Here is a 27,996-nt window from a genome sequence, read left to right as displayed (position 1 = left end):
CAATTTCATCTCTTTCGATAAAAAGTATTTTTAAATGTTCATGAAGTACATGGTATAAATAGGGTTGCCATCTGAAATTACCAACAGAACAGAGCTTAAATCAGTAATGAAACATTAATGAAAAAATAACCTGAAAGGGAAGGAAATGAATGCATTCAAATCCTGAAAAAGCAAGGTAGGTTTTTGTTTTATGCATAGCAGTGTCCTTTTAAACTTCTTCTAGCATTTGCCATGTCAGCCCTACATGCTCATCTACTTTCACACGCATCTCCGGCAGTTTCTTTCTCACCACTGAGGCCTGAGTCTCTTAACAAAGCAGTTTCTTTGATTTATTTACTTTCTCTTGACTCACAGAAGACACTGACTACATGATTTGTAATCCCAGGCACATCATTTGATTATAATGTGTTGTTAATGCATAATCAATTGCTATCTGGACAATTACTTCCTTTAAATAATTCTCTCTCTTCCCACACCCATAGTCTTTCTATCTCTATGCAGCCACAACTTTTCAAGGGCACTGCAGAGCCATTCCTCCTCCTGCTACAACACTTGTTTTCCTAAACTGCAAGGCATTTGCAAGGTTTGGTGAGGGACTTCAAGGTGTTACCCAGCTCAAAATTCTTTAGAAACATTTTTTGTCTTATTATAATGCTGAACAGATAATATCTTCAACCACATCCAGAAAACATTCATGTCAAAACATGATAAAAACTATTCGGTGTAAAATCAGAAAACTTTACCAAATACTTTGCCCACACATTCCATATTAAAAACATTTGCTAGTGATGTCCCACTGCAAACCGTTTCCTTTCTTCCTTATCGTTTTTTCACCTACAGTTTTGAATACTGTGGATCTACAGACAATCCAGTTTTTAAGAAGCTGCTAACTAGAGTTATGTAGAAAAACAGTATCAAGAAAACCTTCAGGTTCACGTTGGCACAGATTTAACCCTGATCTGGGTACATGAGGTAGCAGAGATTTACAGCCAGACCCCACCCCAAGGGGGTGCCCCTATGTTATGCAATCTCTGCCCCTATATTATGCAATGAGGCAGGTAAAGAAAACACTGCATGCCAACCTGTCCCCAGAAACAGAAATAACATCAACACAGTGCCATCCAAAATGTCTCTGCTATCAACACAGGACTGCATTAACTGTTTTGCCGAGTACCTGAGGCAACATTGGTACTAATTTCAGTGATACACAGCAATGTCACCAACACCTGCAAAATCTTCCATCAGAACAAAATCTGGTTTTCAGCTCATCACAATTCAAATTCAAGAAAGATACTGTGCTAGTAAGCTAAATATATGGCATTACAGTAAAGTCTTATTATAGACTTAGGCAAACCTCATTACTGTTCAGAAAAGTCTGATTTTAGCACATTTTGACAAGAAGCCTCCTTAATTGGAATGATTGTCGATCATAGCTCCCTGCTGTTGCAAGCTGGCTTTTATCTTCATTGTAATAAGGCTGGTAATTTTTTTTTTTTTAAACCAATTGGAAAATGTAATTACGGAAGTTATAGCATGGATCCAGTAATGGTATCTGTCTTGGGGACAGTTTGAGAATCAATAACATATTCTTTGGCAGTATCTATTAAACAAGGTCAACTGGAGTCTCAAACTGATGCAGTATTTACAACTGACAAAAGAAACCATTTAGAAGTTTTGCTGTTGAATTTTTAAGTCTCCCCTACCATGCAAACGTGGCTCTGCCCTACTGCACAAAGCAATCTCAGAATAAACAGACACCTAAGGCTGGAGCAGCTATCAAGCAGTGGCAGGGGTCCTAGCACTCTCTCTTCTACAGCTCTCTGTTTTAGTAGCCATGTAAGACTCCTCCACTTCATTTTTCCAGGATTTATTAAATTAAAATGCAAGCCATGCAGAATATAAAAGAATCCATCCAAAACTGACCCACAAGAGCAACTTCTGTACCAAATGATACATTGGTTTGAACACACCCACTGCAGAGGTCAGATTTTGATAAAGCATGAAGAAACGGGTGCTGTTATTCCAGTCTGCTTTAGCTTTAAAACTGCAGTAGCACAGTTTTGTTAGTTAAACCACATTACTTAATTAACAGCAAGGTAAGTACAGGTTTTCTATTCACGTAGTAAGATCAATTTGCCAAGTGTAACAATACAAAAGTGCTACCAAGTTTTATAACAGAGAACAACGTAGCAAGATGGTGGTTAGCCTGAGACAGCCATAGAAACATCCAATTTTGTGACAAGAAGCAAATCTCCCTTTTACCTTGCAAAAATTATAACATTTCTGTAACGCTCTCACTATTCTCACTCTTGTTTTTTGAACTGTTGAACTGATGTCAGCGTGGGAAGCACAGCAAGCTGAAGCTTGTGCTGTCACCTGAAACAACCACCTCAGGACACCTCACTCCCCTTTCTCACTCCCTTCAGCCCCAGAATCTCAAAGGTGAGACAGGACATATTTCCTTCCCACTACGTCCTGCTATAACTTCCATCAGGCTTCTAACCCGATTCACTGTGTGACTGCAAAAACACTTGTGCTGCCCCAAAACCACAGGACACTAGTATGGAAACAAGAAGCAAGACTATGTTTGGCATTAGGGATGGTTTAAACAGCATTACCATTTGTGAAATAGGTGTTAGCAGAAACAAATGTGTTACAACACTTCTTTACCAAAAATGACAGAAAAGGAGGAAAGGATGCAGGAAAGACAGTTGGTTTAGTGCTGAAGACAATGTAAAATAAGAACAACTTACTGGGCAAAAATAGGTGTTTTCTGCTATGTGGTTTGCAACAAGGTTGTTTTCCGCAGACAGAGACATTATGAAAAGCAGTGCATCCCGGGCCTGTTGGCCTACTGTTCCTTCTCGATGGATGAAGGGGATCAGCAGGGAGAAAATGAGGAAATTGGCAGCTCCTTGGTCCTCACTAGTGTGGAAAAACAGTTCTAAAATGGAGGGATCTTTGGCTATTATAGAGCAGAGCTGGTTCAAGAGCACAACCAACTCTGTTTCCACTGTTGGGGTGGTTGTTCCTGAGCAGGAACTCAGCAACATCATCAAAGGCTTCAAAATGGGCTTGTGATGCAGCAAAGGCTGGTGAGACTGGGTTACAAGCATTTCGTACATTTTGAGTTGCTCGATTTTTGTCTCATCGGTGAACTCTCGCCGTAGGCTCCAAAGGAAAAGCTTCTCCATGATGTTTTCTGAGACCACAAACTCCAGAATAGGCCCCATCGAGGCATCTTTTGCTTGCTCCTCAATTAATAAGAAAAGCATGTGCTCCACGTAATTCTGGACAGTGCTGGCCTCATCAGGTGAGATTGCCCCATACTTTGCCTGAGTATTTTTCAAAGGATCATGCTTCTCTAAGATTTTCAGAACCTAAAGAGAAACAAAGACAGATCAGTTTTAATGCACTTGAATGCCTCATAAAAAGCATACACTTATCACTGCAAGGAAAAAGGTTTATCAAAATTCTTTAACACAAAAAAGCATTAAGTCTTTTTATGTTTTCAAATTTAGGAAGCTTGACAGACAAAACCTGAAAATTTCACATTTGACAGGTACAAGGCAAAAATATACTACTGTTCACCTTTTTTAATAAGCACCTAAATTTGTCATTTACCATATTCCTATAAACCAGGGGTTCTCTCAAATAGGGATAAATTAGGTTTCCTTAGTGTTCAAAAATTGACTTTCCATGATGTTTGAAACAAGTCTGGCGCAGAGGACTGAAATGAAAGGGCCTGTTCTCCAGCCAGAGTAACTGTGCTCAGGAATAGCAATATCATGGGATGATTTGCAGTAGTAAGAGTTGTAGCAGCCCACAGTGTTGCTCTTTGCTTGACACCTTTTATATGATAACAAATGGCCACTCACGTCCACACAGTCTTGAAACTTTCAATACAGTAATAACAGTCATACCAGCACTTCTAACCCTGAATTACATTCTGTTGTGCATGCAAACAATAAAGCTCATTGTCTAAAAAAAACCCCCCATTGTCTTTAGCCTGTTTGTGGAAGATAATTGCCACAAAACCATAAAGGAACAATGGCTCCCCTAACATGACACATCCCTAGTTAGGTGAGAAAAGGTAACTCTTGAACAACAGTTCCTGCCTCTGGAAACATATCAGAAACACCACTATTTGTCTGGCTGGTTTCTTGGGAGAACCAAAGAGCAACAAGAACAGCATCACAGAAATCGATTTTATTTAAATTGTTAGGTTATTCATATTACTGAACCAAACAAGACCTTATATTATGGTGCTCATAGCAAAACATCTTTGCTTAAAAGCAATTACAATCATGATAACATGCAAACAATTTTTAAAATATGCTGAAATGTGTAATTTACATCTATCCATAATAAACAAGAGTGCACACAGCATGGCACTGTGCATCTAATTTACTTGACAAAGGATAGGCAAGACTTACCCAGCACAAGGAGAAGAAGTGCAGAAGTCTGCAACAGGATGCAAGTCACACTGAATCAATAGGGAAGCCAGTAAGAAGATCTAGGCCTTCAGTAAGATATTACCATGTCCAACCACTTCCCATTTAGATGTAAATCCAGAGTTCCAAGTGTGATTAGTAAAGGCCAACCATACCTTGAAATGTCAACTACCTTTGTATTTTAAAACTAGTTCAGTGTCATCTGTTACATTCTGCATGAAAGACATTTGTTCCTAAGCAAATCAGGATTATCGCAAAAGAAAGAATGAAGCAAATTTGTATTAATGCAGCTTACTTCAATCAATAAAACTAATTAACATTACCTGTGCCCAGTGTGTTCTAAACACTATCATGCATGTTTCTGGGTCAACACCCTGCAGGCTGGGAGCCTGCCTGTTTCTGCTGATACTTGTTCCAGAGGACATTATAAAATTTCCACAGGTCGAGCCAACTAGGTCATGCTGAATTTCTTTTCTAAATCCTCCAGTGAGCTACAGCTGTTCAGGCATCATGATGAGACTGATACTGTGTCCTGAGCTTTGGCACCCACAGAAATCTGTTAAAAAGAAAACAAAACCAAAAAGAAACACACGTATACCAGGAGCACATCAAATTATACTGTCAAACAGAAAAGAACATACTTAAAGAACACAAACTTTTTTTCTTTTAATTCTGTTTGAGGATAGAATTTAAGCATTTTATATGGGATCATCTTAGATTTTGCTCATGATAATGGCTTATAATGCTCAAACTTTAGAGATCAGTGACTGAAATAAGGTGCTACTGAAATAAACAAGCCCAACAGAAGCTTATGCAATAAACATTTTATGCATATCACTGCATTTTTAGTTTCTCGTTATGATACTTTTGCCATCTGACCATGTCTCTTCAGAGTTGCTTAGTAACTAATGTTGCACAGACTGAACAGGTAAAAAAAAAAATAGAGGTTACTTCTCTATTTTTTTTTTTTAACACTTTCCAGTAATAGATGTAATTACAAATTCTTAGAAGCGTTCTGCCAGAAACCATATCATAAACAGTTGAAAACATCTGTAGAGCACCATATTAACATAGAAGGGTGCATCTGTATCAATACCAAAGTAAACAAAACCAAACAACATAAAAGATAAAAACCTTCGTGGTACCCAAAGCCAAATAAATGGAGATACCATAGTAAAGGACTATGAGAATAGGATCAAACACTGAAACATTCCTTTCATCCATTATTTAATATCCTAGATATCTGAGTATTAAACTAGTTGCACACCTGCAGGGAAAGTTAAAATGAAACAAAGATTGATATCTTGCAGGTATTTGAGAGGTTTAAGAGAACATATTACTCCCTCATGAACCAATATCTAAGTCACACAGCTCCCCCCCCACCTTTTTCTTTTTATGAAGTTTACATTTTTATTCTCCTTTTTGCAAACCAATGAGGCATTTATTTCAGTTTGGGACCATAGCGGAAAAAGCCCAACCAAAAGTTCCCAACAACAAACAGAATTTTTTTGTAGCATAAGCTGCCAAATCCCATACAGCAATTCTTTGCCAGTATAGAAGGGATTTCTCTGTGCATATCTTAAAAGATGAAAATCTTTTCTCTGTGGTGGACATCTCTGCTCCCTGTATGAGTGCCCTGTTTATATTCTTGAAACGGCTAGCACAGGAAAACATCCAGCCTGTCTCAGAAGTAGCAGTGAGTTTTGCCATTTAAGAGTCCAAAAATATACAGGGCACAACTGAGGCAAGCAAGGAGGTTATGCACTCCCCTGTATATATATATATACACACACACATATATTCATATGTTCACAATTCAATTGCATGATCAGCCTCCCCCATCCATCCTAACCCTGCTTCTTTCAGCATTAGCAATGCATTTCCTCGGCACTTGCTCAGCACTCTCACACAATACAACCTAGCCCATCCTTTTTGCAGATAACATATTCCACGTGTGGAGAAGCAAGCATAACCGGCATAAATCCTGCACACTTTATCTGTTTGGGTCACACCACCTCCAGAATGAAGCTGGCACTCCACACAAACTACTCTCCAGATTATAAACCACCTGGAACCAGATGCAGCGGACAGGATTGTGCGCAACCAGTAAGAACTAGCTCATGCGATCATTCACTTGAAGGCACCTGCCAGTACACTGCTGCTTCTTAAACAGTCCTGTGAAAATGAACTGGATGTACTATTTTTAAACTACCGATGTTCCTGCAGAGGAAAAACAAAATAAATCACAAAAATAATCAGAGCTCAGAGGAGCAAGTGGATCTGAGAACCCAACTTGAGAGGATCTGTGTGCTTTTAACATTACTTTCTTAAGTATATACCACTATACCTTAGGCACACAACTTCTGGCAATGTGTTCGCAACTCTGAGCACTCAACATTTCTACCAAGAAACACTGCAAAAAGACGATGCATGCTTACACACCATTTAGAAAAAGCCTGCTCTAAATACTTTGCCTAATACCATAGCTAATAATCCAAGGAATATTTAACTGACATATTTCACATCACCTGCCCACTTCCCGCCAGTTCCTCTTTGCCAGCACTCTTCTGCAAACAGAAACTCTTCCATGTTGGTACAAGTCCAGCAGACTCCTACAGGCAAAAAGTGCCCTTCACTTTACAACCCTAATTCACCCTTTTAGCAGATCTCTTCTGTGCATGAAGCAAGCAGCTTTGGAAAAACTAATATGATCGTGTAATTAAAGATGATATCATAAGGTGCAGTAAGAGAACTTAATTAACAAAGCAGAGGCAGCTCCATTCTGGAATTTATGAGTTCCTTCACTTGACAACTTAGAGGTTGTATCAACGTAGCCTTTGCATATTGTTTAAGAACTTAACTAAAAGAAATCGATATTACACATCTACCTATCACATGACAAATTCCGCTAGCAGCACAGAATCAGAAACTTCAGACCGGTCTCCAGAACTTAAGATAATAAATAACAATAAGGGAGCCTATGGCTTTCTTCATAAATTCTGATAAAAATCAGTGATGTAAGACTCTCCAGATGCACACAAAGCTCTAGGATGCTACCACACACAGGTGAGCTGAACCTACTTAACCCATTATCCTCTCTTCTACTCTCTTCTAATGTTTTAACTCTCTGTCCTCCCTAGCCTTTGAAATTTTCTGTCTTCATCTTTTTTCTTCATGCAAAAATGTCCTGTCCCTGCTACTCCACAAATACCAGGACAGGATTCTTTCCCTCACCACCAGACAGACTCTACCCTATCATTTAGCTTTCTGAACAGACTGCTTTGGGATAGTTCCATATTGGTACCTCAGATTCCCAAAATATTTCCTGCCTCTCTGCTCTGCAGCTATGAAAAGACCTCAAGTAAACAGAAATGGTACATATCTCGACAGTCATTCAAAATCCACCAAGATGCCAAGAGGCCCAGTGACAGAGCCACTGCTGTGTTCGTGTGTCCAGTATGAAAGCTCACTTCCTACAACAGTGCTATTTAGTTATCAATGTTTGTGTAAGAATTTGTAACCATCACTATGGCACTGAACATTCAAGTCCCACCCCTGCTAACAGCTTACTCCCTAGGCAGATGACTGCTGCAGCCTGCACTTGCAGAATGGGCGCAAGATAGAATTTTCTAAGTCCAGCCACCACATAAAAAGAACAGACACAGCCCCAGTGAAAGAAGCCTTCAAGACAAGCAGGTGTCCCATACTCTCCAGCATAACGACCCCTAAAATCCTATTTATCCAAGATACTTAAGAGCTTCTTGGTATTTCCAAGTCCCAGCTTGGGCACACTCAAATGACAACACAGCAAATTCTCAGATACATAAGTCACCAAAACCTGTCAGCATTTTGGTTCAAATTGCATCTTTGTCAGATGAGTGGATCAGAACAGCAAGGGCTTTCAGCGTTGCCAGCTCTAGAAATGTCTATGCTATCAATCACAGAAACCATTTAGGAAGGTCCCCTCAAGCTGATGTTTCACGCACCCTGCCTGGTCTATTTACTGTATTTGTTATTACAGACACAAACACCACACCATTGCTTGGTCTTTGGGAATATGCAACCAACAAACTGTAAAACAGCAAATTCATCTCCAGCATTCATGTTCTATAAATAAAACCTACATCTAGCAATATACCGCACATATATACAATTCCAACATTGAAACCTCTTTAATAAGAAATAACCACCAAACAAATAATTTGTTCTCTGGTGACAAACAATAACATTAATAATGTTTCACTCTGAATGCTTCCTCCTACTTCACAAAAGTCATCATAAATGGACTAGACAGAGCATCAAATGAAGAACAAAAATAGCAAATTTAAATAACCAGTGGAAAACAACTTGTCTGCAGCAAACATTGTTGACAAGGGCTTAGTTCACTTGCCTCTAGCCCAGCTGGATCAGAAATCTGAGAACAGTTGAAGAACACAGACATTATCCTCACAGCCTCCCAACTACAGCTTTTTAATCATCTCTAATCTAAAATTAACAAGACAGCATTGCAGACTGCAATGTGCAATAATATTTCTAAGTTCAAATCAATTCCCCTAAGGAAGCAAATATTTCCAGTTTCAAAAGCGTCTTGGGATGCTGGGATTTCCTTAGTAATACAAAACACTAATAGATTGTGTAGGCTTCAAAGACTTCAAACTCTGTAATAGTGTTTCAAAAAGCTTTTGACAACTTAAGTGGTCACAGAATAGATCCTAAAAACAGCTTCCCTGTTTTAAAAAGGTAATTGAATTGGAAGAGAGACTATCTTGTAAGATACATTTCAATCTAACAGCATGCTGCAGTTATAGCAGTAGCAGACTACACTCATTGTAAGCAGATTTTGTTACTGGATTAGGTTTACTTGATTATACTGCAAGACCAAATCTGCAACAGTAAATGTACCATCACATCACTCCCTGTGAATTAAATCTCACTCCAATTAAACAAGACAAATAACCTGACCATAATGAGTCCAAAGGTGAGGAAGTAAATTAATTTATAAAACACCAATTCATGGAGGAAAAAGTAGAAGTGAACTCAGGGGCCACTAAGAACAAAAGTAACCATTTATTTTAATCAGTTAATGATTAAAATTTTACGATAATTTAGCCTTTTTTCTCTGCTCAATCCTGATCAAGTTATTACTCTGCCATTTGATAACCCTGACAAGTGTGAATATACCTCTCACGCAGTCGATACAAAATTCCACTTCCAAAAGCCACTGCTCAATTTAATACTTTGACTCTGCCATACAGTAACAGAACCTTCTTGGCAGGTAAATCTTTCATATCTTATCTATCAGTTTAACCCTAACACAAGGTCAAGCCCACTTACATATGCCTTCTAGAGCTATTTCAGAGTGCTTTAGTATAACTTGGCCTATTTCCAGTTGAAGAAAGCAGCAGTCCACAAGACTCAGTCACTGGGCTCATGGGAGGATATCTGCCTTCAGTTTTCCTTCAGAAGTCTGGAAGACATCAGCTCTTTTCACACAGCTGATTACAGGGCTGAACACCTCAATCAAAAGAAGTATTCATTTTACTTTAAAGAACACTAGGAAGAACAGCCTAGCAGAGAATCCCTTGTAAAGTCCTCTCCCAGTGGAATGCCTCTTGTCAAAAATTTCACTTTTGCATTAAAAAAAAATTAAACAAACCAAAAAAAATCCAGCACAAAAGTCTGCAAGACTGGGGTTTCCCAGGCAATACATAACAAAGGCAAAAGATATGCAGCCTAATACAGTAACAGAGTAAAGAAGGCATAAAAAATGCTGCAAGGCTGTGCAATTTATCAAGCTTGTCTTCTGTTGGGACATTAAGATGCCATGCTCAACAATTCACAAACACAAGCAAAGCTCAGTTATCAGATGCTGCACACTTTTGCTCTCTACAGGCCAAAGCTTTCCACCCTGTCACTCTGGGTAGACACAAGAGGCAACAGAGAAGCCTTGATAGCAGTGAAAGAAACAGCAGATATCAAAACTTTTTCATGGATCAGTGTAGCATAAAGGGGCTTGAAATTAGACCACTTCAAAGAAGCAGAGGGAAATTATACGGTCTTGCTCATAGCTATGCAATCATACCTCGGCAGTCGCTGATAAGTGGATAAGGGAAGGTAGGAGGAAAATGAGTGGCAATTTTTAGCATACCTCAACTTAGTTTCAGCTTAAAAGGGACTTTGTTCAGGATTTGTTTACTTCTGATTGAAAAGAAACCTTCTGCATGAATTTGTCAGAATTTCTTTAGAAACTATTATCAGGGAGAGGTTTTAATTTTTATTAACAATAGTGTTTCAAAGGAATACATCAATCCTTTCAAAGAAGAGGATTCACAGTGCTTGTGCCAAAGTTTTGCTGCAAAACCAAAGCCTAAGAAGAACAGTCACATCCCCATCCTCAATGATCCTTTACAATCACCACAAGAGTGCAGAAGGATTACACGTCGTTCACTGGAGAGCAGTAGATCTGCGGTAGGCAACTGCAAAACAGTGGCTAAAAGTCACTGCATCAAGGAATTCTCATTTTTATTAAGTCCTACTCACCTTCAGAAGCTCTACTAGCAAGAAAGCTGAAGCAGATTACTAGTGGAATCATTTAAACTATGTGAACAATTATCTTCCTTTTTCATTTGTCCTTTCATGTCAGTGCTGCAGTCCCAATTTCTCCTGTCCTTTGTCTCCCTCAAGCAAGCACTTCACATTTAGGCAGCTTTCTTCAATCCAGCTTTTCTACCCAGTATTGGGTAGAAAAGCATCTTTGCAAAGATGCTAAGCTTTCCATGTATAGGTGGGACAAGGTATGTTTTACACTGATACAGCTATCTGCTTAAAAGCCTAACAGAGAACAAGTCACCACAAATTGTAAAGCAATGTAGTTAACCAAAGTATCAATCTGTTCTCATCAAGCACAATTTAATCCAACCTGCTAACATGAAAGTAAGAATGTCTTGTGCCTTGTCCCCACAGAGACTGCCTAACGATCTCTCTCATGAGAGAAATTGCACACAGTATGTTTTATAATGAGACAAAAATCTTCCTGTCCCATCTACAGTCAGTCTGCTTCTGTTAAAAACCACAATTCATCTTTTATCAAATGTCTGGGGAGCTACACTACTCACATATTTATTGTAGATTCACATCAGCTCAATTGGACTACCACTAAGCTCTTCATGTGATCTGTATAATCCTATGGCATTATACATTAGGAGGTCCGGGTTTCAGCATTAAATAATTCTGTGGTTCTCCAGGCACATGAACAGGCAATTCCCCCACAGCAAGCAAGCAGCAGTGACAGCCCCAGCCCAGCAGTGCTACACTGGCATAGACAGGCTTGCTTCAAGGGCAAGCGACAGGATCAACTCCTGCCGGCAGCCTATGCACTGGGACACAGGCTAAGCCATATCCCAGGCCCTCAGAGACTCCTGGTGCATGGGGCAGCCAAAATAAAGGAACACAATAAAAGATGCCAGTTACATAGTATGGTCCAAAATGCATCAATGGGTTATGCTAAAATTACATATAGTGTACCCAGGAAGGTAAACAGCTAACCAGCAAAGACGGCTCTTCAAAGGTCATACTACCAAAGTAGAGAAATGGCACTAACTGCCCAAGAAAACAGAAATTAAGCAACATAGAATACTTGAGAGAGACCTTGACCTGCTCAGGAAAGGCCTGATTTACCTGTTACACCACAGGTTATGTTCATCTACCACACTCATTTGTACATAGGCAATTTCACTGGAACTTGAGAGCATACAATTACTGAAGCTGTGTCTGCAAAGTCCCAGGAGGAATGAACTACATATTCACATCCCTAGGTCATCGTTCTGAAGCTAAAGAAAAAAAATATGGTTGTAATTTTAATGGTATGATTTGATTCTTTTTATAAGAGATAAGGAATATAATAATCCTGTTTCTCTGTTGCATTTTATGCTACTACAGAAAGAGAACAATTAAGTAACAATTAGTGGCTCAAAACACAGATTACATTGGTTTAAAAAGTAATAAAAAGTAGCAGCTAGGGTTCTTAAAATCCAAGATAGATACCTCTGTATTCCCAATAGCATTCTGGCACAGTATGACTGAGGTGTCTAGTTTGCTACTAGACAAAAGAATATTAAAAATAAACTTTAAAAAAGGCCTTAAAAATAGCAGTTCAAAAAAGCTCTTTTCTACCTACATGCTAAAGAACGCATTTGTCATTGTACTGAAATCAGCTCAAAGGCTTTAGCTTTGCTGGTTCATTCTCACATCACCAACGAAACTGATGACCCCAGAAAAGACTGCTTCCACAGAAAACCAAGTCATAAAAATGTCCAAGGCCAACAGAGGAAAGCATCTGGGGTACTGTGAGAGACAAGACATTACAAGCAAAACAAATCTCAGTTTAAAACTTTGTACTGCAAATGTTTCCATATCAAGTTTCAAAGAGAAACAAAAGAACCCCAGAGGGCAGACCACAGGTCACTGAGTGAAAAGAATCTACTTTCCATTACTTCACAAATAGTCAATTAAAAATATCCTATGCTATATCTAGATTAGTAATTTTTTGCCATAACTGAAGTGAATTATTGCTCAAATTTGTTGTCAAAGTCCTCAACTTTACTAGGAATATCTACAGGGTTTATTTCAAAATTCATTACTATCCAGGAGAGGGAGGGAGCAACACATCAGAAAGCAGACATTTGACAAAACCTACTTTATGTTCTTGTTATGCTAGTGGAAGAAAGAAATCAAAGTGACCCATGCACTCTGTGCATCAATTTTGCTCTCCAAGATAATTCTGACACCTGTGTGACACACAAACCCAGCTCCAACATGCTCGTAATTTAGAGAAACCACATGCTTCCTGAAGTTGTGATGCTGAAGTGATGGAACATTTTTTGTTTAGATTGTTTTTTGAGAAAGGTAAAATAGTTGCTGTAGCTAAAAGTATAAAATAAATTCATAGGAAATTATTAAGGTGCCTTTCTAGAAAGCCTTCCTGACAGGAAGATGAATGAGACCAGCAAAGCAGTGGAAGACTCTATACTCTGAAGATTTAAAACTATTTTCAGAACACTAGCATACAGAACAAGAAATACTACCTTCCCAAGAGAAAGATGGTCTAGAAAAATGTTATCAATGTACCTGTAATCATCATATGTAGATTACAGAAAACAAGATTAAGCTGTATATTTTATGGCCACAGCAATAATATGCAAGACGATTTTTCAAGTGATTTGTACAACATGTCAAATTACTCATTATAATAAGCCTAAGAAGTTGAAGAATAATGCTCTCAAGTGTACAAAGTGACATTAAAGAAGAAGTGTGTGCTTTCAGCGCTAATCACATATATTCTAAAGATTCCGTGTTTCATGATAGAGAAGCCACAAACACTTTTTTTAATATCCACACTGAGTTGATTCTGCAGATTCTAAATATAGTTCAAACACAAGAATCAGCAGTAAAACACCATTAAGACTACCCTGATTATTTGACCAATAAACAAAGAAACCAAACAGCAATTTTCCCAAGAGGATTGTTACCAAGTTTGCACTGAGAAAAGAACTTCCACTCTGCAGATGGAATTGCTCTCTTGTTCACATGCACATGATACTTCTCTGTATGTTTCTCTTTCAAACTAAATGCACCAGGAAAGGACAGAATAAAATCAAAACTGTTATGTATAGAAGTTATTGCATAGTTTTTAGCATAATACTTAAATCTATACGCATATTTATTTCTCCTCCCAAAACGTCATTCGCAATACAAAGTTCTCATTTTCCTGGAAAAAACCTGTTTATAACTCTATCTAAATTTAAGTAGCTATAACAGTAAAACTATTCTATACCTCTCAATATGCTCATTTTAGCACACGGACTATAATAATTGACTAGATAACTTGAATCTGTCATTTATCTTCTGTACACAGTTACTGAAACTACTCATTTTAGAGATAATTACCACCCAAAGCTACTTATCCACCAAGTCAACACTATTTCCATGGTAGTGACATGATGAACTAATGAACAAAGAGAATGAGCAAAAGCATCTTGTTACACAGCTCCAGGACAACTGTTTCAGTGCACTGTAGGATGGCAAAAGCCCATCACAAATTACTCCTCAAACCTGTCTACTTAATGAGCTACTAAAATCCGAAAGGTTATTTTCTTATCTCACCCTATGTATATCTACCACCTCATACTAAGTACGCTTTCTGGCAAAATGTTATATTTAGTGGATTGATACTATTAAACATAAATGTATTTTTGTTGGCTTTCTTTCCTTCTTTAGAAGAATTAAAAGACAGAAACAGCAGAACTCTGTGAATTAGTATTGTTTGCATCAGACATTTCCAATTTAGCATGGAGAAACTAGTGAACTTCCTTTGTCCTAAATTATGTTCAAGACAAAGAGAAAGCCCCATGCAAAATCCTTTTTTTGATTTGCAATTGTCAAATTTGGGCAAAACCACTGAATAAACATTAGCGTTTAAGATGAGACACACAAATCATTATCTCTCACTCTACACTGAAGAACAAAGGGGTGGAAGAATAAAAGAGGGGGAAAATGGCAAAATGAACACTTCCTTACAAAAGCCTTCCCTACAAAAACCTCTCCAGCTCCCCACTCCCAAGGCACAAAACCCCAGGTATTCATGCCATAGGAAACATTGCTCTCCCTCTCCCTTTCTATTCCAACTCAGAGCAGCCAAGCAGAAGTTGAAGATTCATGTTATATTAATTCTTATAACAAAGTCAAGAACCTCAATAAAATAACGTATCTATGAGCACAGTTCCATGGAAAAAAAACCTTGGCCCCTGCAGTGGAACTCTTATTTAAAAATATTAGTACAGATTTGCATGTTGGGTGGACTTTAGCAGACTATAGCTTTCTATATGTAGTTAAATTTTTTGCTTTTAATACATATGGTAGTAAACAAGAAAATCCAAAATTGAGTGTTGGCACTTTCATGATGTTTAGGGCATAAAAAGGCAGATAAAAGAAAAATCTGCATGTTACTTATATTTCCATTTCTCTTTAGTTACTCCGCATTTTATACAGGTGGTAGACGTTTCTCCCTTGAAGCTTCTCCAGCATTCCTAGGAATAAAATTATTTCTGTCATGTACACAGTGTTAAGTTACCCATTATGCAGAGTGCAAATTAATTCTGCATCTCTGGTCTCCTAACATAAGGCTACTCTACTATGAAAATACTTTACACCACCTAGTCTTCTGCAACTGAAAAATGAATATCATTGCAGCATCTCCCATTCCTGCGAATGCCTTTCCCTGTATAATGAAACATACGAATGCACTGGCCAAAAATGAAACACACACAGTCTATACAATACCTGTCTCAAGACATGTTGCCAGCCTGCAAAAAAAGAAACTGATAAACAATCAGAGGAACAATTTATAAAAAAGAATAAAAGATTGATATAATCTGACACTTTGATAACAATTCTGCCTTTGAACCTTTGAGAAAACATGAACAAAAATACAGGTGTCTTTTCTAGTTCAGGAAGGAATGCAGATAAACTAGCAACTGTCACACCCTGGAGAGCAAAAGGCAAATAACCTAACAAATTGCAAATGAAAACTATTCATCTTATAAACACAGAGCCTCATAAATGTATCTACTAAAAGGTGAAGCAAGTATCAAATTCAAGTAAAAAAATCTAATTACTATTTAGACTTTTTAACACTTGGAATGACCAATACTGAGAGGGTTGGATGTCAGCCCTGACAGGAATGCTTCTCACCACTGACAGCCAAAAGGCAAACCACAGCCTCTTCTATCTAATTTGGTAACACCTATGGAGGCTTCCACCGGCGTGGGAAAGCACAGGTTCCACCCATCACCAGGTGTTCATTCCTGCCTGCACAGTTCTGAAAGTGGGGAGTGTCTTGGGGAGCCCTGCAGCTTCTCACCTTCACTTCTGTCCTTCTGTGTATGGCTGCCAGAGCTGCAGAAGCTACAGCATCCCACACAGATCTGACACACCAGATCTGACACACCAGTCCTCAGAGAGCTCCCAAGCTGAAGACAGAAGCAGTTCAGAGAGGCACGAGAAAGTCTGTCTGTATGCACAGACCTTGAACAGCTGTCAGCTGTAACCACAGCACGTTTGGAAGTGAGACCTCCGACTTTATTCCTGAGCACATGGCTCTTGACACTGAATTAAAAAAATTATGATTGTTTTTCCAACCTCTGAATTGTAGAAAGCATATGTCAAACCAATTTTTTGTTTTGATGCATCAGTTATGAAAGTACTTTAGAATATGCAAAACTGTTACATCACTCACCAGCTATCCCTCTGCTAAAACAAAACTCACAGTATTTCTACTGTCACCACATACACTGTTCATCTCCATTCTCTTTTATTGTCACATCACCCCACAGACAACATTATACTTGTACAGTAATTCATGCCGCAGCCACTGCAATAGTAAAGCCCTTCCCTGCTGTTTCAGAACTGTCAGGCAGCTCAGACATCCCTGCTGTTCTCAAACAGACTTTTACCCTGAAAAACATTATCCTCAGTCCTGAGAGTCACAGAATGTCTCAGGAAGCCCTTTGGTGACTTTATGAAGCATCTGCATACAACCAAGTGTCTGTGCTGAAAAAAACTAACTGAAAATAAATGGTGTTACTAGTAAGTCAGCACAAACCCAAATATATATATATGACTAATGACAAATTAATGAAGGATAGAAGAAAAACCTGCTCTTGTGAGACCACACCTGGAATACTGCACCCAGTCTGCAGTCCTCAGCCCAAGAAAGCCGTGGACCTGTTAGGGCCGGTCCAGGGGGGCCATAAAGATGACTTGAAGGCTGGAGCACCTCCCCTACAAAGAGAGGCTGAGAGAGCTGGGGTTGTTCAGCACAGAGAAGGCTCCAGAGAGACTTCACTAAAGCTTTCCAGTACTTCAAGGGGGATTACAAAAATGAGGGAGAGCAATTTTTTACATGGACAGACAATGATAGGACAAGGGGAAATGTTTTTGAACTACAAGAGGAGGGGTTTAGATTAGGCCTTAGGAAGGAATTCTTCACTCAGAGGGTAGTGAGACAGTGGAACAGGTTGCCCAGAAAAGTTGTGGATGCCCAATCACTGAAGTATTCAAGGCCAAGTTAGATGGGGCCCTGAGCAATCTTGTCTAGTGAAAGGTGTCCCTGCCCATGCTGACAGGACTGAAACTGGATAATCTTCCAGGTTCCTTCCAACCCAAGCCAGTCTATGATCCTATGAAAGCCCCTGTGCAGGAGTGCCAGCACCAAAGGTGCTTACAGCTTCAATTATGGATACCACAACAATCAGCCTGATTGGAAAGAATCAGTCTTCAAACTTGCCAACACTAAAATGAAAACCCCTGGATTCCATGCGTACAGATTGTGACAGGGGTTATGACAATGCCCCTCCATCCTCTAACTTAGTAGGACTGGGAGACAAATCCCAGTGATTTTCACTAAGTAGGGAAAAAACTGAGATTTCTCTGTGACAATGTATCTACTGACCATCTGACAATCACTAAGATCAACACAGAAAATACAGCACAGCACTGTGAAGAATGACTATCAGCACAGCCCATCTATTCCCTAAAGTAGTCAACAGGCTCTGTGCCCCAGTTGTTACTAGCAACAACTAGCAACTAGCAACTGCTGTCTGTGAGCAGCAGTTGTTACTATTAAAATACATTGCTAGTAGCCCTCAGCACACTACAAGGAGGCTTAAATATCAGTTTAACACACTATGGCAAGAAAAGAGATTCCCCCTTGCACCCCTAGCAACCATTTAAACATTCTGTCATGACAGATCATATGCATCTGAAATATTGCTTTAATGTTGCTCTAGAAAGAGATGTAAACGTTAAAAAATTAAATCTGAGAATGCTAGTATATTTTTTTCAAAATAAAAGACGACATGGAAGCAAACCTGAACCAAATCAACTTACAAGTGGAATGACAGAGTTTTGTTGCCTCAGACACCAGAATCACCCCTGCCCACTCCTGTTGGTAAGTGAATCTTACCAACATTTACTGAGAAACCTTCAAAGCTTGAAAGTTCCTAGAGGAATTGAACAAGTTTCTTTAGACTTAGACAATGCCATATGAGCAACTTGCTGGGAAAAAGCATCAAAACCGGACTTGCTAGAATAAGTACTTCAAACGTGTTCAATCTCCTCTTACTTGAATGATACGCAGGGTGCACACACCCATCACCATCAGAAGCTGCAGTGGTAACTGCTTGCATGCAACAGCTCAAGCCACAAGACTTTACTTTCTCCTCCAATTCTCGTCCCTTTTACGTGGGCCTGAGGCAAATCACTCAGCCCAGTTTCTACCTTAATACAAGAGCCACAGCCACTAATAATCAGGAGAGCTCTGATTATTACTAAAGCAGCAAGTCAGCATTATTCACTCGACTGTCTAGCCCTTTACCTGTCCCAAAAACTCTCAGAATCCCTATGCACCACACTCTTGGACTTACAGACTACACACTTAGACTTACAGCCCATCACAAACTCCTATTTAGCAAAACACTTCTAAATCCAGGGCCTACAAGAAACGAATTCTCATCTTACCTTCATTTCTCTATTTTGGCATTGGGCAGAAGAGCTAAGACACAATCAAGGCCCCCTAAATGAAAAAAAAAATAGATACATGAAATGTTTCAGAACACCAGTGGGAGAATTTCATGCAATGTATGGCTATTATTAGACTGCTATTTTGCTTAGCAGATCAGAGGGTATAATCAGCAGATGATGCAGCCATGATTCGCAAAGCACAGCCTTATTAAAGACTAATGAGATAAATGAGTAAAAATTTACATTTTGCTCCACTGATAAGGTTCATTGGCACACTTAACTCCAACACCATGGTTTGAATATTAAACCCACTTATTAATGTCTAGTAAAGCTAATTATAATGCTGAGTGGCATTAAACTATAATAACCAAGCAGGCTGTTAGAAACACATCCTTTAGTATCACTGTAGCTCTGAAGTTAAGTGTTCTGCACCTGGAAATAAACACCTGTTGAGGTCGTGCTGTGAGAAAGCAAAAGCCTTCTGTGCCTTTTTCCTGATCCGAGAACCCAAAGCCACGTTCTTCTAACAATGCAACGTCAACATAAACATTGCTCATTACTATGATTTCAACAGTGTCTGTCTTAGTGCAGTAACAGCAAGAATTAAGTTAGATATATTTTTGTATCAACAATATATTAAATTACACTTGGTATATACTCTCTAATCCTTAACAGAAAAAGAAACCACTGAGAAACCAACAAAATTAACAATAAAACCCTGGAAACCATATCTGTTGGTATTTTCCCACCTTTTGCACCATCTCCTGTCAAAACTACAAATATGACTATAAAAACACCTCCTTTTACTGGAAAGAATACTGGAAATACACTTTAGACCTTACACTAGCCTATGTATTTTTTATGCCACATCTACGTAAGCACTTAAATGGACAACAATTATTTTTAAGGATAACATAAGAGGACAAGGGCCATAATATTGTTTCCATTTTAATCTCCACAACATATTTGTCCTGTGACAGCAATGGAAAGAAAATGAGTAAGGATAATTAAGTGCCAGCTATCCTTGGATCAACAGTACCCAGTGGGAGGACTCACACGTGCCAGTCCAGAAATAATTACAATCAGCGTAAGCTTGAGATACACAGTTCCTCTGGGACCTCCCCATCCCAACACAAGAGTGGTGCCAGCTCTCCTTCCTCCAAGAGAATCATATACAGAACTGCACAACAGCCAGCATTACCTTTTCAAAGTAGAATATAAATAATGACAATAAAAAGCATTAAAAAACTACAGATAAAATCTCCACTTTTTATCTGTAAGGTAATACTCAAAAGCTGACATTCATTACACATGTAAAAAAGGCACTGCAGAACAATTAGATGTTTTTCCTTCTGTGGGGAAAAGTGAAAAGGCATCTGCACTGTGACAGTAAAAGAAACTAGCTGAGCAAATCACCTGTGAAACATTCAATGCAACTGCATTTTTGAATACACTTTTGTTCCTTTCAATTTATCACCCGATTTGAACATATAGCTTGTAACACGATCCATTCCACTTTCTTCAGCCCAGCTTTAAAATACAGGCATGCCGTATTTCAGCAGTAGGAGCAAAGAAATGCCGTGGAGGTCAGAAAGAAAAGATTTGGTATATGGCTTTCTGGGGAGCATTCCACTGCATCCCTGCTTGCAGGAAGCTGTGAATACTTCCCAGCAGCCCCAAGCCTGTGCTGCAGCTGGGAGAGAAAAAAAAACAAAAACCAAACCAAACCAAAACAAACAAAAAAACCCCCAACCAACCAACCACAACAACAACAACAACAACAACCCAACAAAAAAAAAAAAAAAAACACAAACAAAAAAACCAAAAAACAACACCCAACCCACAAAACCCCCAAGAGTAGTCTACTTCAGTGGTAGATTCTAGATGCCAGCTCACCAAACCAGCTGAGGCTCCACCAGAGCCATTCAGTATGAGTTATCCCTTCCCTCCCTCCTGCTCTGCCACGCTCTTCACGTAGGGTCCTACAGCACACATCAGGTCCTGAAGCCAAACCTAGAGAAGACTGTTTGTTAAGGGCTCAAAGTATCCCTCATAGATGAGTCCTGAAAATGGCTCCTTGTGACTTTGAAAATGCAGAACCATCAAGCCTCTTTCCCTAAGGGAAAACCCTGCCAGCCTGCTTCCACAGGAGCAACTCTCTCTACACAGGTTCTTCCCACAGAGTAGGAAATGCCTCTGCAGTCTTTTTCCTCCAATACGTTGTGCTGGATGTGGCTTTTCCCAAGCCATTTTATGAGTACGGTTTGTTTACTAAAAGCATAATCAAGAGAAGCTCCTCCAATTACTATCTCAACCATGCTAATACTTGGTAGGCATTCTGAGTCAAAATGTTTCAATACTTCTCTGCATCTGTAATCAACAGATACGCCTAAAGCATACTATATTTTTAAAGAAGAGACAGCCAACAGCATAGTATTCCCACAGGCAGGCTTGTCAAGAAAAGATATGTGGTAAATAATTAATTTTCCTAGGTTAACTTGAATTCCAGACTAGCATTTGTAAGCATCAGTGCCATGGAAAGGTAACTAACAACTCTAGTTTGTATCCTTGTCCAGTAAGGAGTTTTGCCTTACGTGCAAGCACTGACAGCAAAACTTTTATCATCTCACAGATAGAAAAAGTAAAAAACACTTATACGAGTCCAGCAAAATCTCTTCCGTGAAATTCAAAGAAACAAGAAGTCTTTGCTTGGCTACTACTGTTTTTTAAATTATTTCTTTCTTTGACAGATAATGGGCCAAACACAGATAGATGCAGAGCACTGATGTCAGACTGCAGCACACAGAAACCTCCAGTATAATCCACCCTACAAATAATTAAATACATCATTCACTGTTTACCATGCTTTCTTTTTCTGCATTACAGATGTTTGGCAGGAAGGCTGGCAAAAATTCTAAACACAGGGAAAGGGTAGAACATTCCTGACAAATCTTCTTTTTAAAATTGATCTTGAGTTAGCAGTTCAACACATCAAGGTTTCAAAAAGTTGCTAAAATGTTACAAATACTACCAGTATATACACAGTATTCACAGCTGAGTGACTGAGCTTTTACATAGACTATCAACTGTGATCTATTTCTCCTTCCACTTCTATTTGTTGCCTCAAAGATGCTAGCAGATCATACCAAAGAAAAGTTCATTCAATCAGGAATAAGCTGGCCATAAAGAAAAGATTCTGCAGAAGGCACTTCATTTTCCCTGGAAATGGTTCATTAAAATGAACTAAAAAATATAAAATACTATTTCAGAAACAAACTTCATTAACATATTGGTTCTGCATTAGTTTTCAGACAAATTGGGTCTTTCTTAAGTAATTCCATACCTGCTGGTACCCACAGAGGGAATGGAAGAGCCTTGTAGGTTTAGCTTCTTCTTCAAGTCAGGGTACTCAGTCTAATATCCTCAAAATTTTTCTTCCAAGTTTGATTTAATTTCTTGTGCTCCTAAATTACTTTGACTGTGAGATCAGGAGCAAAGTCGATAGACCTCAAGTTCTTATTTCCTATCATTTCAGTCAGCTGAATTTTTGGAGAATCAGAATACGGTTATATATTTCTTTATAACAGAGCTGCATTACAACCATGATAAAGAAATGGGAGAAATGTTCTGCTCTGTTCATTACAATCAATAGATCATGCAGCTAGGTCACAAAGCAGAAGGAATTATGAAAAAGAAAGTAATCTTTAAACTATTAATATTGCCAGAACAACTTCTCTTTCAGATACGCAGACCCCCACCTCCCAGACACCGCTAATAATGTCAGAAGCTCTGAGATTCATAGGATCAGAATGACTAATATTTACATTAAGCAAATGTATTGCCATAGTAACATAGACACCACAGAGCTATCTACCTGCCACAGCTCTCTGAATTATTTAGCATGCCAATACTACAGTGACACTGGGTAAATGATCACATTCATTAAGAGTATGTGCTGAAAAACTGAATGTTAGACAGCCATATTTATTGCTAGGAAAGAAACAACAGCACCAGTATTCAGAAGGAAAAAAAAAAAAAAAAAAAAGCAGAAAGGTATAGAGGAAGGCTCCAGCCTGAAGCAGAACAACACACTTTGAAAATCTTCATCTAAAAACATGTTCACATCTGCATCCCTGTGCAAAGCAGTACAAACAATAATCCCACAGGACATAAGGTGACCAGAACAAACTGAGATCTGAGTTAAGTCCCAAAACACATTTTTGGGGTAGTCATTAAACTTGTTTAATTTGCATTTTGTATTATTCTGCACTGTGGGGTTTCAAGAGCTAGAGGACAGAAAATGGAAATAGCTATAACACACGCTCAGAACATGGTTGTTCTTCAACAGTTGACAGATTCATGGTGAGGAGAGAGGTGCAATACTTTGGATGATGGTATCCCACTTCCTCAAGCAATAGATGATGGCAGGGATCTGAGTGGTTTGTGTAAGCCACTATTCTCATCCTGACCTGAGTTAAAGCTTTTGGAAGCCTCAAGCTCTTCCTGTACTATGGATATTTTCCCCTCATCACATGCAATGTCAGAATCAATGACGTAGAAAACAAAGGACAGCTCAGGTCAACTGCAAACAGATGGATTTCTTCCTAATTTTTATCAGCTACAGCCCCTTCTTTTGTTGGACACACATACCATTTTTTTCTCACATTTCTCCTTGAATTCAAAATAACAAAGAAACCACCGAAGAAGCATAGCACAAAGATCCAGGCACAAAATTAACCCAGTCCAGCTCTAACCAATTCATATTCTCTCTGGTTTTTTTAGTTCTTCATAGGCTCATATTACAGTATGTCAATGCAAGAGAAAGCTTTAAATTATTTCTTCTGCTACATTTTTATGAAAGTAAGTCTGGCTTACGCCCATCTCTTATTACTCATTTGCACTGAAATGCCGCAAAGTCCTACATTTTCATGGCACTAGCAATAATCTAATCCAATCTCAAACCAATAGATTACTGTAACAGACTCATGTAGAATTTGATCTTCACAGAACTTTCAAAATAATGAAGTGCCTGGAACATGCTCTTCTCCAGAGAGAATACTGCTTAAATAACAAGAATCTGCTTTTCTTAAGCAAGTTACTTTAATTAAGACTTGTTCAAGAACTGATTCCATCCTCCAGAGAATGTCCGGAAAGTACAGAGAATGGGACCTCGCTTTGAAAACAGTTTTAGAAAGCAGCCTCATGGAACCCAACAGCCACACCAGTGAGGGTACCTCAAATATTGCTGCTGGAGAGCACAGGTGTGATGAAGAACACCAAAAAGTCTACTGCTTACAGAGGGCAGGTCATCTGCCAAAAGTAGGTTGTGAACCTCTGGAGTCTTCACTCAGTATCCCACTTGAGACTGAATGTCTGCTGGTTTTAGAGAAATGTCCGTGAAAGATGAATATTGCTGTTAGGACTGTCAAAATATAAAGGATCATATGAGAAGCAACAGACTAGTGGACTAATTAGCAGTAAGGAATAGAATTATGCAAAGCCTCCAGATTCCAGGCAGAGCTATCAATTACATTTACATGTTACAAATCACCTTGCTGATGAGGTGCAAGCTGGAAACAGGAAGTCACCTTCAAGTATTCAGCACCTTAAAGCACATTTGTAAAGGAGCCAGGGGGGATATCTGCTTAGTTGCTGGAAGAATTTAAAACGTGCACTAATACTTGAAATGATTCGAGGACAACTGAGCATTCAGCTAAAGTGGCTGAGATAAGCCTTGACAATTCTAGATAAGAAGCACTAAGCAATTAATAGAGGTATCCAAACACTAACCTTTAAATCCACTTAGGCAGAATTTTCTCTTGCAACTTGAATCTTTCAAGCTTATAACTGAGAGCACTAGGAAAGTCAGCCCTGCTACATAAACCACAATTAATTCTGAACACAAACCTTGTGTTTTGTTTTCAAGCCAAGTGAGTAGATGAACCCAAAAAGCAAAAGAACATAGAAACAGCGGTTGAATTTCATTAGGTTTGGCTCAGCATCACTATAACTGAATCCAAACTGTTTTCAACAAAACAACTTAAGTAGCAGCAACACAAAGCACTCAGCTCCACAGGAGTCCTTCATGTATCAGATATGGTACCATTCACAAACTAAGTCTATGTTTCTGCATGTTGCTAGATTATGTCCCCTCACCAATGGAGCAGTACGAAAAGCAGAAAAGGCCTTGGCTCTAAGTCCTGCTCAGAAATAACAAAAAAAAATCTCTATTATCACAGTGTGCCCAGCACAAATCCAAAACACAGGCTCATACTCATCGCTGAGTAGAAAACTAACTCTACCCAAGCCCAAACCAGCACAGTACAAAAATCCTGGATCTGCAGAGCACTTTGTCAAAGAACTGAGTAACTTCATGCAGATCAGAGTTAAGAGCTGATACTGAGGTTTTGTTTGTTTCTGAGGAGTTGCAGTATCTGGGTAAATACAATGTGTTCAAATGATTCCTCAAAATGCGGATGAAACAACCACAGCAAAGACTCTCGATAGCTGGGGACTGAGACCTGTTTTTATTTATACTAGAAACCCAAAAAACTACTTCCACATTCACCTCTCCTCAGCCAGGACGGGAATGGAAACCTTTGTCAGGGTTAGCTCAGCCAGTGGCCCCTCACCCTGCCAACTGCTTCTATACACAGCTGGGAGACTGAAGAGGTAGAGTAAAGCTTGGTATTACTCCCTCAAGCTCAGGACTTTACAAGGAATACAGTCTTTCCCCACTCTGCACAACACAGCAACTCAAACAACTCCTTAGTGCAACGAACTATGTCCTTTTCCCCTTCTCTCCAGCCTCCACAATGAAGAAGTATCCTTGCTGTGTCCTCTGACAGAAAGTTCCCATTCAGCCCCAGCAAAAAGGATTAATACAGAAAACAAAACCAACATTTTTTTTTCCCCAGGCAATAAGTGAGGGGAAGAAGTAAAGAAAAACAAAAATGGAACCCAAAAGATATATTTATATTACTTAAATAATTAGTGAATTTATTAAATTCAGTTAATTAGTGAATTTATTAAATTCACCTTAAATTAATTTAATTAGTGATTAAAAGACTAATCAGTCTCTTCTGTACTGCACAGCAGTGTCAAAACCCCCACCACCACCCTGCACACACACAGCAGTACACATTCACGCCAATGCACGTTGCCATCAGGAGTTGGGCTGCTGTGCACTTAATATGGAGGTAGATTTACTGAACAAGTATTTCTAAATTGATGTTCAAAACCCCTAAGTGCCTAACCTAAAAAGCATATCAAGTCCTCCATATCTACAACTTCAACATAAAAACTGCAGTGTGAGATACAGCCACCTTTCTATTAAAAAAAAAATAAAATTGAACAATTACATATGCATTAAATAAACCCTACGCCATAAATGTCCTTCATTCTTTGTGCCAAAACATTGAAAAAGAAATCCAACAAATCCTCACAGAATAAAAAGCCAATAAACAAACAAAATCCCCAAACATGGGACCACTATTAAAATGCCAAGCACAGTAGGTTGTTAATTTTTCACCTGAAGTAACTGCGTAACGTGGTTGGGGAATTATTCAGTTCTAAAAACTCTGTAGCCATTTCATTTCACCTTTCATTTTCTATCATCCACAAGTCAAAATCATGTATGCAGTTTAATGAAAAGTGCATAAGTCCTTGAATATCAGGTACAGATAGAATGACTGTGAGTCATTCTCACCAAAGCTAATAAGCAAGAAACCAAAATAAAAACTGAAATATACAAGATACTAGTATAAGCATAGTAATTCAGTGGTATTTTTATCAAAATGAAAAACTAACTTCCTTCTATAAACCTAAGATACATTTTCAATCTTTCTGCCATCTATCCATGCTATGCATCATGAAGATAAATGGTGATAAGTGAATCGAAATAGAATAGTGATAGACAAATTAAAACAGAATGGTGATAGATGAAAAATAGCGACACTTAGGTGTACAAGCAGCTTAAAGAGTACTTTGAGTATAAACATAAGTGTATGAGCAAGAAAATAATTACCTATATTCCACAGACAAACACAGCACAGCCCCAGGAACAGACTCCTTTTCTGTGAACACCTTTGTGCTAATAACTGCAGAAGTCAGGATCTGGAAAGGACGCAGAGTCAGCTTGTGGCAACTAAAATATCTAGGAAAAAAAAAGCATTCACAAAAGAGAACAAGTAATTCTACTCCAGATTTGTTGGTTTTGGTTTGGTTTTGCTTTTTGCTCATTTGAGGTGGTTTTTTACTGTTTGGTTGAGGGGTTTTTTGTTTTTTTCCCCCCTTCATACTCAGGAAGTGTTTCAGGAAAAGCCACAAGTTCTGAACAGAGTCATTCATGGTACTGATTCAGCTGCTGCCTTGCCTTTCAAAAGTGCCAGACCAGTTTTACCTCATTTCTTTTAGTAAAGCAATGCGATGGGACAGTAACTTCATCTCCCAAATTAACTATCGTTGGATACACAGCTCTAGGCAGTTGGCTTACTCTGTGCAAGCACTTTATTCCTACCCTCCTACTTGTTTGTATTTCTCAAAATGCAGCATATTACTCACTTTGACTGTAGTTGCTTCCCACACGTTCATTCATTTTAGTTTGTCTCGCTGGATTTCTTCAACTGCATCTCATTAAATACCTCAAATTTTTCTTTCCAGCTGCATGCTAGGCTGACTTTCAGTGAAATGAAGGTAGATTTACACCAATGAAAGGAAAACAGAATGCTGTTGTATTCATGGTCTTAAACTTTAAGAGGCAACAAAGCCTTCTAGGCTATGAATTTTAATACTCAGAGATTAGCAATTCATCTTAGTTTCAGTTGTATCCTTCTTTGGCAAAACAGTTATCTTGAGGATCCCTGATAGGTTTTTTACTAAAAGCATTGCTCCAAAAGCTTTGGTGAAGCCGCAGAACAGTCCATGGCTCACTCACGAGAGGTCCTATCCCATGTCCCACATCCCT

The 27,996-nt window shown here is 38.8% G+C and overlaps 1 protein-coding gene across 22 annotated transcripts in view; it reads right to left on the bottom strand.

The window, feature by feature from the left end:
- FHIP1A (FHF complex subunit HOOK interacting protein 1A) overlaps positions 1–27,996 on the bottom strand; it is a 79,604-nt gene that overhangs the window by 29,500 nt on the left and 22,108 nt on the right. For 8 of the 22 annotated variants that reach the window (XM_040065605.1, XM_058420791.1, XM_040065610.2 and 5 more), the window contains 2 exons: positions 4,778–5,010; positions 2,754–3,380 (listed from right to left, as the gene is read on the bottom strand). In XM_040065605.1, the coding sequence (XP_039921539.1) occupies positions 2,754–3,380; positions 4,778–4,879 (729 nt within the window). In that variant the 5' untranslated portion in view covers positions 4,880–5,010. Of the gene's footprint in view, positions 1–2,753; positions 3,381–4,777; positions 5,011–19,028; positions 19,084–27,057; positions 27,187–27,996 lie in introns of all 22 variants that reach the window. The other 14 variants (XM_040065601.1, XM_040065598.2, XM_040065612.2 and 11 more) reach the window with 5 other exon arrangements.

The sequence above is a fragment of the Hirundo rustica genome, chromosome 5 (genome assembly GCF_015227805.2).
Source record: "Hirundo rustica isolate bHirRus1 chromosome 5, bHirRus1.pri.v3, whole genome shotgun sequence".
Taxonomy (NCBI): Eukaryota; Metazoa; Chordata; class Aves; order Passeriformes; family Hirundinidae; genus Hirundo; species Hirundo rustica.
This window is presented reverse-complemented; position numbering and strand designations above follow the sequence as displayed.